Genomic DNA, 12,120 nt, shown 5'->3' on the forward strand with positions numbered 1-12,120 from the left:
GACTGCACATCTACAAGGAACCCATGGGACCACTTAGCCGCATCTGGGAAAAGAGGGAGGTTAGTGGGTGTTATGGACTCCCATTCCACAGAGGGGGAAACTGAGGCCCAGGCACTCAGTGGCTTGTCGGTACTGCACACTGGGGGTGGGCAGAAGCAGGATTCAGACCGAAGACTGACCTTAAGACCCTTGCGTTGTTGTGCCTCCACATGAGTGAGATTACCATCAGAAGATACTCAGAACAGCCACAGGGCTCCGATGTGGGGAGCAAAGGGACAGGCAATGCCCAGGGGCCACACAGGAAGCCCACAGACCTTTGAGGGAACCTTTGGAGAAGCCTCTGGGTCTCCCAGGGGAGGGGGCTGGCTTGTGAGGACGTCCAGAGGAGGGGCACATCCAGGCAGAGGCAGTAGGCGGGTCACCGAGCAGGTCCCGGTGCCTTCCCCTCCACACCCTGAGCTGGGCTGTCCCAGGGCTCTGTGGCCTGGCACACGGGGGACAGCTTGGCAGAAGGCAGCTCTCATTTCCCTAGGCAGGAGGAAGTCAGCTGCAGCCCCGGCCGGCGCTTTACTCAGCTTGGCTGCTTACAATCACACACCATCACCCCTACACCACCACATCTCAATGAGCCCACTTCATTTATTACCAAAATATCACAGAATTCCAGTCATAGTTAACATACAGCATTTAACACAAACCTGATCCCTGGGGAAAGATCTAAGTATTTGGACAATCGAGTCATTTGGAACCGTAAGTAACACCCCAAACCGATATCACTCCGTACTCCAAAAATACGCTTTGAGAGCTTTGGAAACTGAATTAAAATGTCTACACAGCTATGAACAATTGTTTAATAAAACTTTTTCATGTTTCCATTACATGTAAATATATCAATTTGGCATCTCTATAAAAACTCTGAAAATGGTGCAAAAGTTTCATTCTCTTTGAGAAAGCCATTGACAAAAAATATTCACACTTCACTAAAATTTTGAAAAATGGTCTTCTTTCAAAGCTTCTTTATTAATCTGAAATCTTCTGGATTATCAAAATCTAGGTTTGCTTTTTCCTCCTAAAACACTAAAGAACATTTATTCACAAGGATAAAAAGGCAAATGGGGAGATGGAAAACTGAGAAGGGCTTTTTTTTTTTCTTCCCTGAAAATAATAATAAAAAAAAAGAGCTAGTTACATAAGCATCCTCAAAAGAACACAATGGGATTCATTTTATTGTTGACTTTTGGACAGCAGTGTCATACTTTATTGAAAACAAACCCATGTAAAAACAAAGTTAAAATGAAAAATGGTACCTGAAAAATAAATTATTTTATATAAAACAAATCAATAACTTAAAACACACTAATATACAAAACGTCTACCCATCTACTGTACAACACGGGAACCAGCTGGTCAAGCGCCCCGCCCCCCAGAGCAAGTCACTGGAAACGGAACAGTACATGGTAAAGAGGTGGCCCCAACCAACGGACAAGCCTTTTCTCCTGGTGGAATGCAATAGAGTCCTCAAAGCCGCTGCTCGAGCCGTCGGTTAGCCTAACTTAGGTCCCTGCGGTGACGTACAAATAAATTTTTTTTTTTTAATGACCAAGCGGAAAACTGAAAACTAGGTCACCAAAAGGCTGTGGGAAAATATACGATACAATCATTAAAAGTCAGAGGCAAATCAAAAGGTCTGGAAAGGTGAACCCTGCCGGAGGTCTGGGATTCAGGTTCTACTGCTATCGTAAGCAAGGGTCAATCATCAATGCCACTCAACAGAAAGCACTTGGGACTGGAGTTGGGGGCCGGGCCTGGGAATCTGATGGACAGCAGGAGGTGCTTCCTGAGGAGCTGCCTCAGGTCCCAGAGGTGCCACAGGTCCTGGGAAGGTGGGAGGGCTTTCAGGTGGAGGGCTCGCTCGGGCAGAGGGGGGTGGCTGGGGAAAAGAGACCTTTGGCAGCTTATTCTTACTCTCTTATCCAACCCAGGAAGGCTGCAAAAAGCACAGAGAAATGAAATCAGGCTGAATCAGATGTGAAATGCAACAGCTGGGCGACGTCTGAACTTTGATTTTTCAAGGCCGGCAGCCAGCCCGGGATCAGTCAATGGCCCTAGTTTTGGAGGCAAACCAGGACTGAGTTATTACCAGTAACCGTCTTCGGATTCATCTACTTGGTCTGATCCGGCAGGGACTGTCCCCTGCTTCCCGGCCGCCAGCTCCCAAAGCACCAGCTCCCTACAGCAGCACGGGTCAGACCCTGGACGCTGGCTTTCCAGCACTAACCAAGCGCAGACTCTCATAGGTTAAGGCAGCTGCCCTTGGCAAGGGAAGGACTCACCTTCAGGGAACAAAGGCGGCGTGGTCCACCCAGCACCATCTGCCCACAGGCCAAGAAAGCCCGTCTTGCAGCTATTCTGGCAAGATGGTGGCGGGGGGTAGGGTGGGGGGTGATCCCAGTCACAGGACGTGCGACTAGAGGCACAGCCAGAAAACCACAGCTTGGCATATTACAACGAAAAACTCAAGAGGGCAGAGCCAAGGCGTAAAAAGTGAGTAATTCAACTGGAACCAGGTTCACAAATTTGGAGCTTCTTAGCAAACAACTATCGGGGGGAGTTACGCAGGCCGAAAGGAAATTCAGTCAAAGCCTCTTTGGTATTTATGTACCAAACCAAACTTTCGATAAATGAACATCATCTACTCTTTTCATTCCTTTTTTTTTTCCACCAAAATTCCCAAATAAAAGGAGAGCACTCATTTTGCGAAATACAAATATGATTGATCTATGTAAAAAACGTTTAAAAAAGTTTCTTTTGGATCGTGACTTTTAAAAAATGGGGTCTTCCTTTTTTGCAAACAAGCCTGGAGAAGGTTTAATGAACTTTTTAGGACACAGGGCCAGCACCTGGTACATCACTGGGAGCGGCAGTTGCTTTTCAGGGTTAAGGAACACGTCAAAAGTGACAGCCTTCCACACGCTTGCGATTTCACACTCCCAAGGAAACGCACTTGGGGTTTTAGCTAGAAGGCTGTTCAAAGAGTGGAGCCCATGTAAAATGAGAATTTTACTCAACTGAGAAACCTCAGGCAGCTTTCAAAGGATCATCTCCTTCTCCTCTGTGCCAGCATCAGAGTAATCAATACAGGTCGGGTAACAGGGAGGGGAGAGGTGGGGAGGGGCAGGGGGTGCTGGCGTGCAGCCCTCCGTCCCTTCACGGTTTAGGCTTCCGACAGAATTCAAGTACGAAATCGAACACTAGCGAGGGCGGGCAGGAATGTGTCAGGGGAGAGACCTAAGGGTCGCGTTCAGAACTGGAATCTCATCTTCACTGAGAAGACGCGGCTGGCCCAAGGCTAGCATAACCTGAAAGGCATAGTCTTCCAGGAAAACATCCTGGTCTGTGGTGAAGAGCAGGGAGGCGGGGGGGACCCTCTCCTGTGTCGAATCCAGGCAAATGGGCCGTGGCTCTGGGTTCCAGGAGGAGGCACGTAAGCTGGCTCTGACTTAGGATCTGGAAACTTCCGCTGGAGGGAGGTCCTCCATGGCGCGAGGCCAACTCATGAGAAGGCCTCAAGGTATGAACTTGGCCCCTTCGGTGGGAGAACGGCATGACAACATCTCAAGTTGGGGAGGAGAATGCGAGCAGTTGGCAGCCCCTCAACGAAGTCTGAGGGGAACGGGGCTGGGACAGGCAGCCTCAAATTGTCTGGGGGCTTCTCAGAACACTGACCTGCTCGGGAGAAGGCTGTGCCCGATCTTTTTCCACTTAAATAAATAAATAAATAGGTAGGTACGTAGATAAATAGATAAATAATACCACAATTCCATGATATCGATCAACTAAAACTGCCTATGGTTACGTGTTTTAGTCTTATATCAAGGCTAAAAACTGCTGGTACTAAGTTGTCCTGTTTTTGAATCTCTCTAAACGCTAGATATTTATAACAGTCAGAATCACACTCCTGAGGAGTTGCCCGGAGGTCTGGCCCTGCCACTTCTCAGGTTCTCTCTTTCAGACTCTCCCTACTGGCTCCCCCGTTTTCAAAAACGCCATCTGTGACTGCATACTCCTACGTCACAGGCCTGTAAATGCTTTGTCTTGAGGCAAGTCTTTTTTTTCTTAAGATTTTTTTATAAATCCTCCCTGAATGCTGGCCGTCTGGACCTTACCTAGCCAAAAAGAAAGAAAAGGTAAAATAAAAAACAAAACAAAATTCGAGCAAAACAAAATCAAATTTAATGGTCTTAAATGCAAAAGTAAAAACAAACAAAAAACACAAAAAAGCAAAAGAAAATTAACAGAACAGAACAACCCAAAATGTCAAGGCAGTTATGAAGAGAACTTGGGAGGGTTAATCTTTAAAACTACAAATCAAAGTTTTTTTTTTTTTTTTTTTTGTTAATAGATAACTGGCAAGAAGTAAGTACTTTTCTGCTGAGTGTTCATACGAAAGCAAAGTTTCAAAACAAAATCCGACTAAAATAGAAACAAGTCTAGCGCTCACGAGAAGGGATGCGAGAAATACAATGCTCAAATGTTTCTGTGTTCTTAAAATATAGAGCGATCTTAGGCATTCGAGCTGTGTGAACTGCTCTTGGAAAGTGGAGAAATGGTTGGGAACACCAGCGCCCGGTGTGCGGGGCACCGTGCATGCAATGTGTGCACAGAAATTCGGGATGTCAGAGGAGCAGCACGTCTTCAGGCGCGCCCTGGAGTTAGGTCTGACTCTGGAATATACTGGAGTTTCCCTGAAACTCTTTGGTCCGTTCCCATTGGCGCCTGGGCTTATGAAACCCGTGCGTGTCCTTCTCTGGAGGGCCCGGTATGGCCCGGCATACGGCCCCCCTCCCTGGTGGCGGCCCCCCTGTTGGATGGCCTGCTGCCACTGCCAGGACCGCTGCAGAGCCCCGGGGCTGAGTGAGCAGGAGGTGGCAATGGCACCTGCTTGGGAAAGCAATTTCCTGTCAACCAAAGCAGAAATCGCTTAAAATGTTGAAGCGGTTGAGAAAACGCACACTCAGCATCTGTCTAACGTCTTTAGTTTGAAAACTAAAACTAAAAGGTCATGTCTTTTTTTTTTGTTTTTTTTTTTGTTTGTTTTTTTTTTGTTTTTTATGTTTTTTATCCAGTTTGTGGAGACACCGAATGAAACGAGTGTTAGACAGTCTTAGAAGTTAAAGCATGCTTCAGGTTCACCACCGTCCCGAGGGACTGGTTAGTCAATGCAGTCTACTTAGATTTCTGTTTAATATATATTTTAAAGGAAATAACTTAAGAAACTTAAATTGGTCTAACATTGTGGGATTTCAAACATTTGAACATGTCGGTTGCATCCCCGAGTATAAAAACCTTTTCACTTCTCATTTAGACTAAGACAAACACTTGTGAAAATTGGCGCAAAATGAGTTGTACACTAACAAAAAAGTTTCAACTTCTTCACTCTTAATTATCTATTCCGTACAAAAAAAAAAAAGCATGAGCGAGTTATTTGTGGGACTTGTTGGTTTTGAAGGAAACCTGTAAGATTTTGTCCCCCAGGCGGTAGCCGTTCAGACTTGCTATGGCCATGGCGGCTTCTTCATAGTTTGTCATGGTCACAAAGCCAAAGCCTTTGCACTTGTTGGTGTTGAAGTCGCGAATCACTTTCACATTGGTGACTGCCCCAAAGGGGCCAAACATCTGCCAGAGGATCCCCTCATCGGCGTCCTGCCCGAGGTTGTAGATGAAGATGCACCAGCCCGAAGACGCGTTGCCCGGGACATTGACACCAGAAAGCCCACTCATGTGATCTACACCCATAGGGGAGAACCTAGCAAACAGAGAGCACAGCATGCAGGTCAAGGTCATGCGGGCTGGTGCGTCGATGCAGGGGTTGGGGTACGGCTCGGGCAAGGCTGGCACCCCCCATCAGTCCCAGATGAGAATTCAATAGAGGGGCAATGGGGGGGGGTCCTGTTTAGTGATTCCCAGGCTTCCCACATTTAAATAATGGAAGCTTCTCCATGTCCCCCTATGTGCTGTTACAGCCTCAGATCTCCCTAGGGGAAACTCACTCTTCATTCCCCACGTCTTTGCTGTGTTTGGCCAGTGGGGAGGGGGGTGGATTTTTTTTCTTTCTCCCCCGGAGCCCCCGATTTTGTACCTTGCCCTCATCTTGACTGCCCTTGTCAGAGGGGTCCTGGGCGAGCACACACCCCTGTGAGGGGCCAATGCGGGGCCCAGGGAATTCCTTCCCCCAGCTATAGACAACCTTCCACAGCTGACTCACAGCATCCCAGAGGGCCAGGGGCCGAAGTGACGGCTGTGAACCGCAAGTCCACCAAGCTGTACCAATAATGTGGGACCCTTTCCAAAGCAATGCTTTCAGCTGCATAAAAAATAAGCCTTCTACAAATGTAGAACAGGATTGCAACAGGATTAAGGGAGACGATAAAACTGTTACTGAAGCCACACGACCCTCTAAAGGTTTCAGAAAAACGGTCTTCAGGTCAGTTTAAGAATATCTGGGTGTGGGATCCCTGGGTGGCGCAGCGGTTTGGCGCCTGCCTTTGGCCCAGGGCGCAATCCTTAGAGACCCAGGATCGAATCCCACGTCGGGCTCCCGGTGCATGGAGCCTGCTTCTCCCTCTGCCTATGTCTCTGCCTCTCTCTCTCTCTGTGTAACTATCATAAATAAATAAAAATTAAAAAAAAAAAAAAGAATATCTGGGTGTGATATAGCATCTGTGGGGCCATGCTGTGCAAGATGTATGAGCTGCTCTAAAATAAAATTGGGCTTTGAGTTGTGGTGTGACCCAGGGGTGAGCAAGTGCCTCTAAGTGCCATTAAACAGGTTCATTCCTTTGACAGACCAGAGTGACCCACTCCCTGGGTGCAGCCTGCCTATCCAGGGATTCTTTTCAAAGCAGGTACGAAAGAATCAAGATTACGTGACTGGCTGAGGTTCTGCATTTGCGAGAGCACTCGGAAAGAACCTGCACTAGGATGCCTGAGTTGGTTAGACAACTCAAGCAGCTTGTTAGTGGTCTTAACTGTCTGGAACAGTGACCGAAATGTCACGGAAGTGGGGGCAGGGAAAAACACCCTTGAATTTGTGTGACAGTAGTTGGACTGGTTTTCAATGAAAACTGGAAAGAGGCTCTGACTTTTAATGGGCCTCATTTCCATTTTATGGGAAATCAGACATGGGCCCGAGTTATTGTTAACCTGAATCTTCATGTACCTGTTGTATGGAAAGTAACCTGAGGCCTTATTCTACTATCTTTTATTGAGAGGATTATTTCTGTGAACTAGCATTAGTTGGTTTTTCTCCTGCTTGTGGGAGCTGGTTTCTTTCATCCTGACCACCAGGACACCCACCTTCCCTTTCTTTTCACCGATGGTACAAAGGAGAGCTGAACCTTCCTTTATTTGGGGGCTTTTCCTGTTGTAAGAAGAACTGACTGCAAACTCTCCTCTGCTGGGCCTGTCTTCCTCTTACTTATCTGAGCCAGCCTTCTGGTGGCAGGTCTTCGTCTTCCCTCCCGCCCCTCATGCCACCCCTGTTTCCCTCTGCCTCTTCTTCTGTGAACCTGTTTGGTTGTTGAGACCCCTTTCCTGCCTGACCTGCAGTTTCGGCTGCTCTGGTCCCCTTTCTTTTCTTTTCCTCATTCCTGGGCCTAAAGCCCCCCTTCTGCACCCTTCCTTGGTTGGTTGGTTACCGGGAACTTGCTGCAGGCTGCCGTCTAGCAGCCCACCTGATCAGCAGTGACACAGACTGTGTCGCTGACCTTCAAAAACAAACTGAGCTCACTTCTGTCCCAGTACACTTCCCCTGCCTTAGTTCTTAAAACTAGAAAAGCCAAGGAGGGAAGGCTAGCTTTGGAAACTGAGCTGAGGTGAGAATTGTGCATGACTAGGTGCTGAAAACAGTACCTCCCCAGATGGCATCTGTGCAGGTGAGCAGGATTTTACTCAACCTCACTGTTTAAAACAAAGATGGAACACCTGCAAAGTTGTAGAGAAAAATGTTCCTAACCTACCTGAGATAAACCCTCATGCCTGTGTTTGAGGTTTCGACCAAAAAACCCCAAAAACCAACAACAACCCCAATGGGCCCCATCAGTCGAGACTGCTGCTACTTAGGAGGTGGAACGCACCAGAGTGTGGAGCCCAAGCTGCTCACTCTCATTGTCTCTGTTTTACTAGATCCTGGCAACTGGAGTCATTTTCAATCTGGAAAGACGAAGGAATGATGGAAAACCATTCGCCTCCAGGACGGGGCTTTGGAACAGAAGCCATGTGATGTTTAGAGATCACGAGGATCCCACAGGGAGGTGGATGAGAAAGAGCTACTTGCGGGCTGTGAGCAGTGGCAGCAAGCTGCATGCCAGGTAGCAGAACGGCTCTCACCTATGCACACTCAAGGCTGTGTCCTCCCGTTTTACACTCTCAGCCCCGCTTGGGTCACCAGACACTGTGTGCTGGAGTGGAGTGCACTTTCCCCTCCCTAGGGGGAGGGCTGGCAGGAGACCCATGGTGATTCTGACCAGCCTCCCCAGCCAGCTGCAGGGGGAGGGAGGGCTGGGTTGGTGAGAGTGCCACCTCCTGACCCACCTGAATCTCTGCGCCTGGTGGTGAACGGGGCCTCCGAACCGTCTGGCAGGTGAGTGGTACAGCTGGGAGAGCAGTGCCACGTTTTTGTTCTGGTTGGGGTTGGCTGCAAACTTCACTGTAATGGGCTCAGAGGAACCTGGGGGTTTATGACCATTGAAACTGGTAATTGCCTCTTCTGCCTCCGACCGTTTGTCAAACCGGATAAACGCAACCCCTCTGGACAAACCTTTTTAACAAACCAACAAAAATGGAGTTAGGGGGGGAAAGGCAAGGATTTTTAAAACTGAAAAGCAAAATTCAAGTCAGTGTACTATGCTTCAAATCGGACACTACCTTCATGAGGTAAACAAAACGTAAACCTACATACAGAAACAAATGAATTAAAAAAAACATTCATAAAAGGTTAAAGTTTCAGACTTCCTTTTGAGTTGAAGCAGCAGCTACAGTCTTGGTGCAGAAAGATGTCCTGCTGACAGATATCCCAAAGACACTCAAACCTCTTTCTTAAAACAAGCCGAGCTGGAAGACATGCCACCCTCCACCACTCTTTTAGGCCAGGTGCCCGCAATAGCGCAGGTGTGGGGACGTGCACAGGGGCGGCCAGGTGACCAGGTCGGGTCTGAGGGATTGTCCCTGCACTCTGGGGCCCCACTGCCTGCCCTGCCAGCACATCCCAGGGGCGGCTGCTGTGAACAAGGAGCGATGGTGGGTCCTGTAGTCTAGCCAGGCCTTTGCAAGCTGTCGCCTTCCTAGCTGGCCTGACAGAGTCCCAGACTGCTGGGCGTTCTCTGTCATCCTTCGACGTCAGGGAGTCCTGGTAAGTCAGCCTCACCCTGCAACCCTTTCCTCCTGTCCTCGCCTCACTCACCTTTTGGATATTCCATTATAAAGTCCTAAGACTGGTCTAGAATCAAGTGAAGCCATTTGCTCTCCCCTAGAAAACTGCCCAGGCACACACAGACATGCTGACACCTGCCCACAGACTCCCTGGCAGGTAAAGAATCCTGCCTTGGGCCCATTCCATACCCATCCTGCTCCCACGTGGGAAGGCCCAAGGCCCCCCGTCGTGAACTCCAGCCACCTTGGGAATCCTGCTACCTAGACTGAGCCACATGAAGTCAAGCCTTGGGTCTCACTATAACCCCATCTCTCAACAGATCCAGAATATGGAACTGGGACCAGGCTGCCTGAGATCCAAGACCCAACAGCTGAAGGTAGTGTCTAGTCCAGTACGAGTGTGAAACCCAAACGAACCAGGGACAAGGGGGAACAGTCACACTCCACCCTGATCCGTCTACATTCTAGGCCTGGTAGGAATGAGAACCATCTCTTACAGAACTTGACAAATGAGGTAGGATTGCGGTGAGGGAATGTGGAGCTGAGGAAGAGGACTGGCTCCATCTCCTGGGGAGAAGAAATAGAGGGTCAAGGGTGAAGGTCAAAGTGCAGTGGAGAGGTGACAGCTGAGGGCCAGTCTGAGCAGTGTGAGTATGCTGTCAGGGCGGGAGTCATGGATGTGTCCTGGGGTGTGAATGGGGACGGGACTGTGAGAGACAGCCCTATCCTAGACTCTCGTCTCGACTGCCACTCATAGCCTGTCTGAAGTCCTATTTTCTTCTCCAGACAAAGGCCTTCAGCACGCAGTGAATGACAATTATTAAAACAGGACAGCTCAGGGCCTTGGGGCACCAGCTACGTGAGCACACCAGATGTCCCCCAGGCAGCTCCCACATCCTGCCACCCTTTCTTATCCCTTCCCACTGAGTTCTACCAACTGCCCTAAGATGGGCACAGACAGGGTGGGGGGTCTCCCCAGCTGGCCTGAAGGCTACAAAGGGGCACAGGGAGACTCAGATATGCCAGGTGGGATGCCAAAGTGACAAGTGTCACTGTGAGGCACAGTGGCCCACTCTGGGCCTAGAATCCCATGCCCAGGCCTGACTTGAATGCAGTACTGTGGGCCCCATTCGAGCAACCAGATGGCAGTCAGGGGCCCTCGGGCAAAGGATTCTTCATGTACACCTGTAACATATCATGGATACTCCATAATGAGTCTGAAAGCACAAACTCCAGATCTCCCAGCTGGGAAACTCCCCCTCCTGGTGTCCCCCCAGCATAGCGCTCTGGGAGGCCACACAGCTTGCTCCTAGTGGCCTCAAGGCTGCCTCCATCCTGGCTCCGTGATGGTTGGAATATAAATTTAAAATCCACACAGCCAGAGATACTGAGTTAGTGAGAAAAGAGCCGGCAATTCACATGTATACCAAGAAAATTCTAAAGTCTGAGCTCATTTTCCAATTTCAATTCAGAAGGAACACCTAAAAACACATACCTCAACATACACTGTTTTTATTTACCCTTGAAAGGTATGAATGACAGCTTTGACAGCTGGACACCTGAACAGATATTCAACTTTAAGCAACCACAACAGACAGCTGTGGCTGGCTGGCTCCGGCAGAAAGCCACCTTCAGGGAGTGGTTCCATTCTACTGATAAGGACCTTGCAATCAAGCAGAAAGCGTGTGTGCAGGTGTGGTTTCCCTGTTTGGTTTTGTAAAACGACTTTCAAATGGAAACTGCCCAAGTGAAATGAAGAGAACCCAAGAAAGAGAAAGTAAGTGTAAGGGAAAATACGTTCACTACATGATCCAATGAATGTACACCTTTTGAAGGGGGGCCTCCATGGTGGTGTTTTTCCCTCTAGTGTTTTCAGAATCAAGAGCAGAGATCAATAAACGACATGATTTCCAGATAAGTAAACTATAAAGTTCACAATTAAACTGGATAAGAAGGCAAAGAAAACTTTAAGTTCTGTCAGCTAAGAAGACTGAGCTTTCTCAAGACAGCTGCCCCATACCTTTTTGCCGCAAGGCACATCACATGGAGGCCAACTGGACACGCAAACCTGCCAACCACGCCCCTCGGGCTCCATGGGTCCCGGCAGAGAAGCCCTGCTGGGTGGCCCCTTCTGGAGCAGAGGAGGGAACAGAAGCCTACAGTCCTGAGGGCTCACCTTTCTAACTTGCCACTTCAACACCCTGGACTAGGGCACAGCTGTGGAAAGGGGGCCCTTGCGACCCCCTCACAGCTGCCTTCCCTCCACCCTTCACAAGGATTCTGAGGTCAGTCCCCTCTCTGGAGCGGCAGAGGCTGATAGGATGCCTGAGAGAGTGAAGCTCCCACGGATGCCACCCTGAATTCATGGCCGAGCCTGGAGGGCAATGCTGAGATGCCCCTCTCCCCAAGACACCAGTCTTCCAGAGGGAAAGGAAACAAAATGCCCTACAAATGGCTGAGGGGAAACTGTTTGCAGAAGTGACCTCCCTCAGGGTGGTGGGAGCCCTTAGGGAAAGCTCCCTGGGGATGTTCCTGGAGAGAGCCAGCTCCACTTGGTTGTGCTGGGCTGGACAGAGACAAGCAGAGGTAGAGCAGGACGTGTGGCGTGAAAGAAAGGAGGGTCATGGAAGCAGAATGCAGGACAGCACCGTCACACCATCCGGGTCTCCAGGCAGCCCACTCACGTGGGGC

General features: G+C 49.2%; 1 protein-coding gene across 1 annotated transcript in view; it reads right to left on the minus strand.

Annotated features, from left to right (window-relative positions):
- Positions 1-5,220: 5,220 nt before the first annotated feature.
- Positions 5,221-12,120, minus strand: part of ELAVL1 (ELAV like RNA binding protein 1) — a 36,670-nt gene continuing 29,770 nt past the window's right edge. Inside the window, exons 5-6 of the mRNA XM_055342970.1 lie at positions 8,593-8,818; positions 5,221-5,806 (exon numbers count right to left, since the gene is read on the minus strand). Coding sequence (XP_055198945.1) covers positions 5,482-5,806; positions 8,593-8,818 — 551 coding nt within the window. The 3' untranslated portion in view covers positions 5,221-5,481. The remainder of the gene's footprint in view (positions 5,807-8,592; positions 8,819-12,120) is intronic.

Source organism: Nyctereutes procyonoides, unplaced genomic scaffold, assembly GCF_905146905.1.
Source record: "Nyctereutes procyonoides isolate TBG_1078 unplaced genomic scaffold, NYPRO_anot_genome, whole genome shotgun sequence".
NCBI classification, from domain to species: Eukaryota; Metazoa; Chordata; class Mammalia; order Carnivora; family Canidae; genus Nyctereutes; species Nyctereutes procyonoides.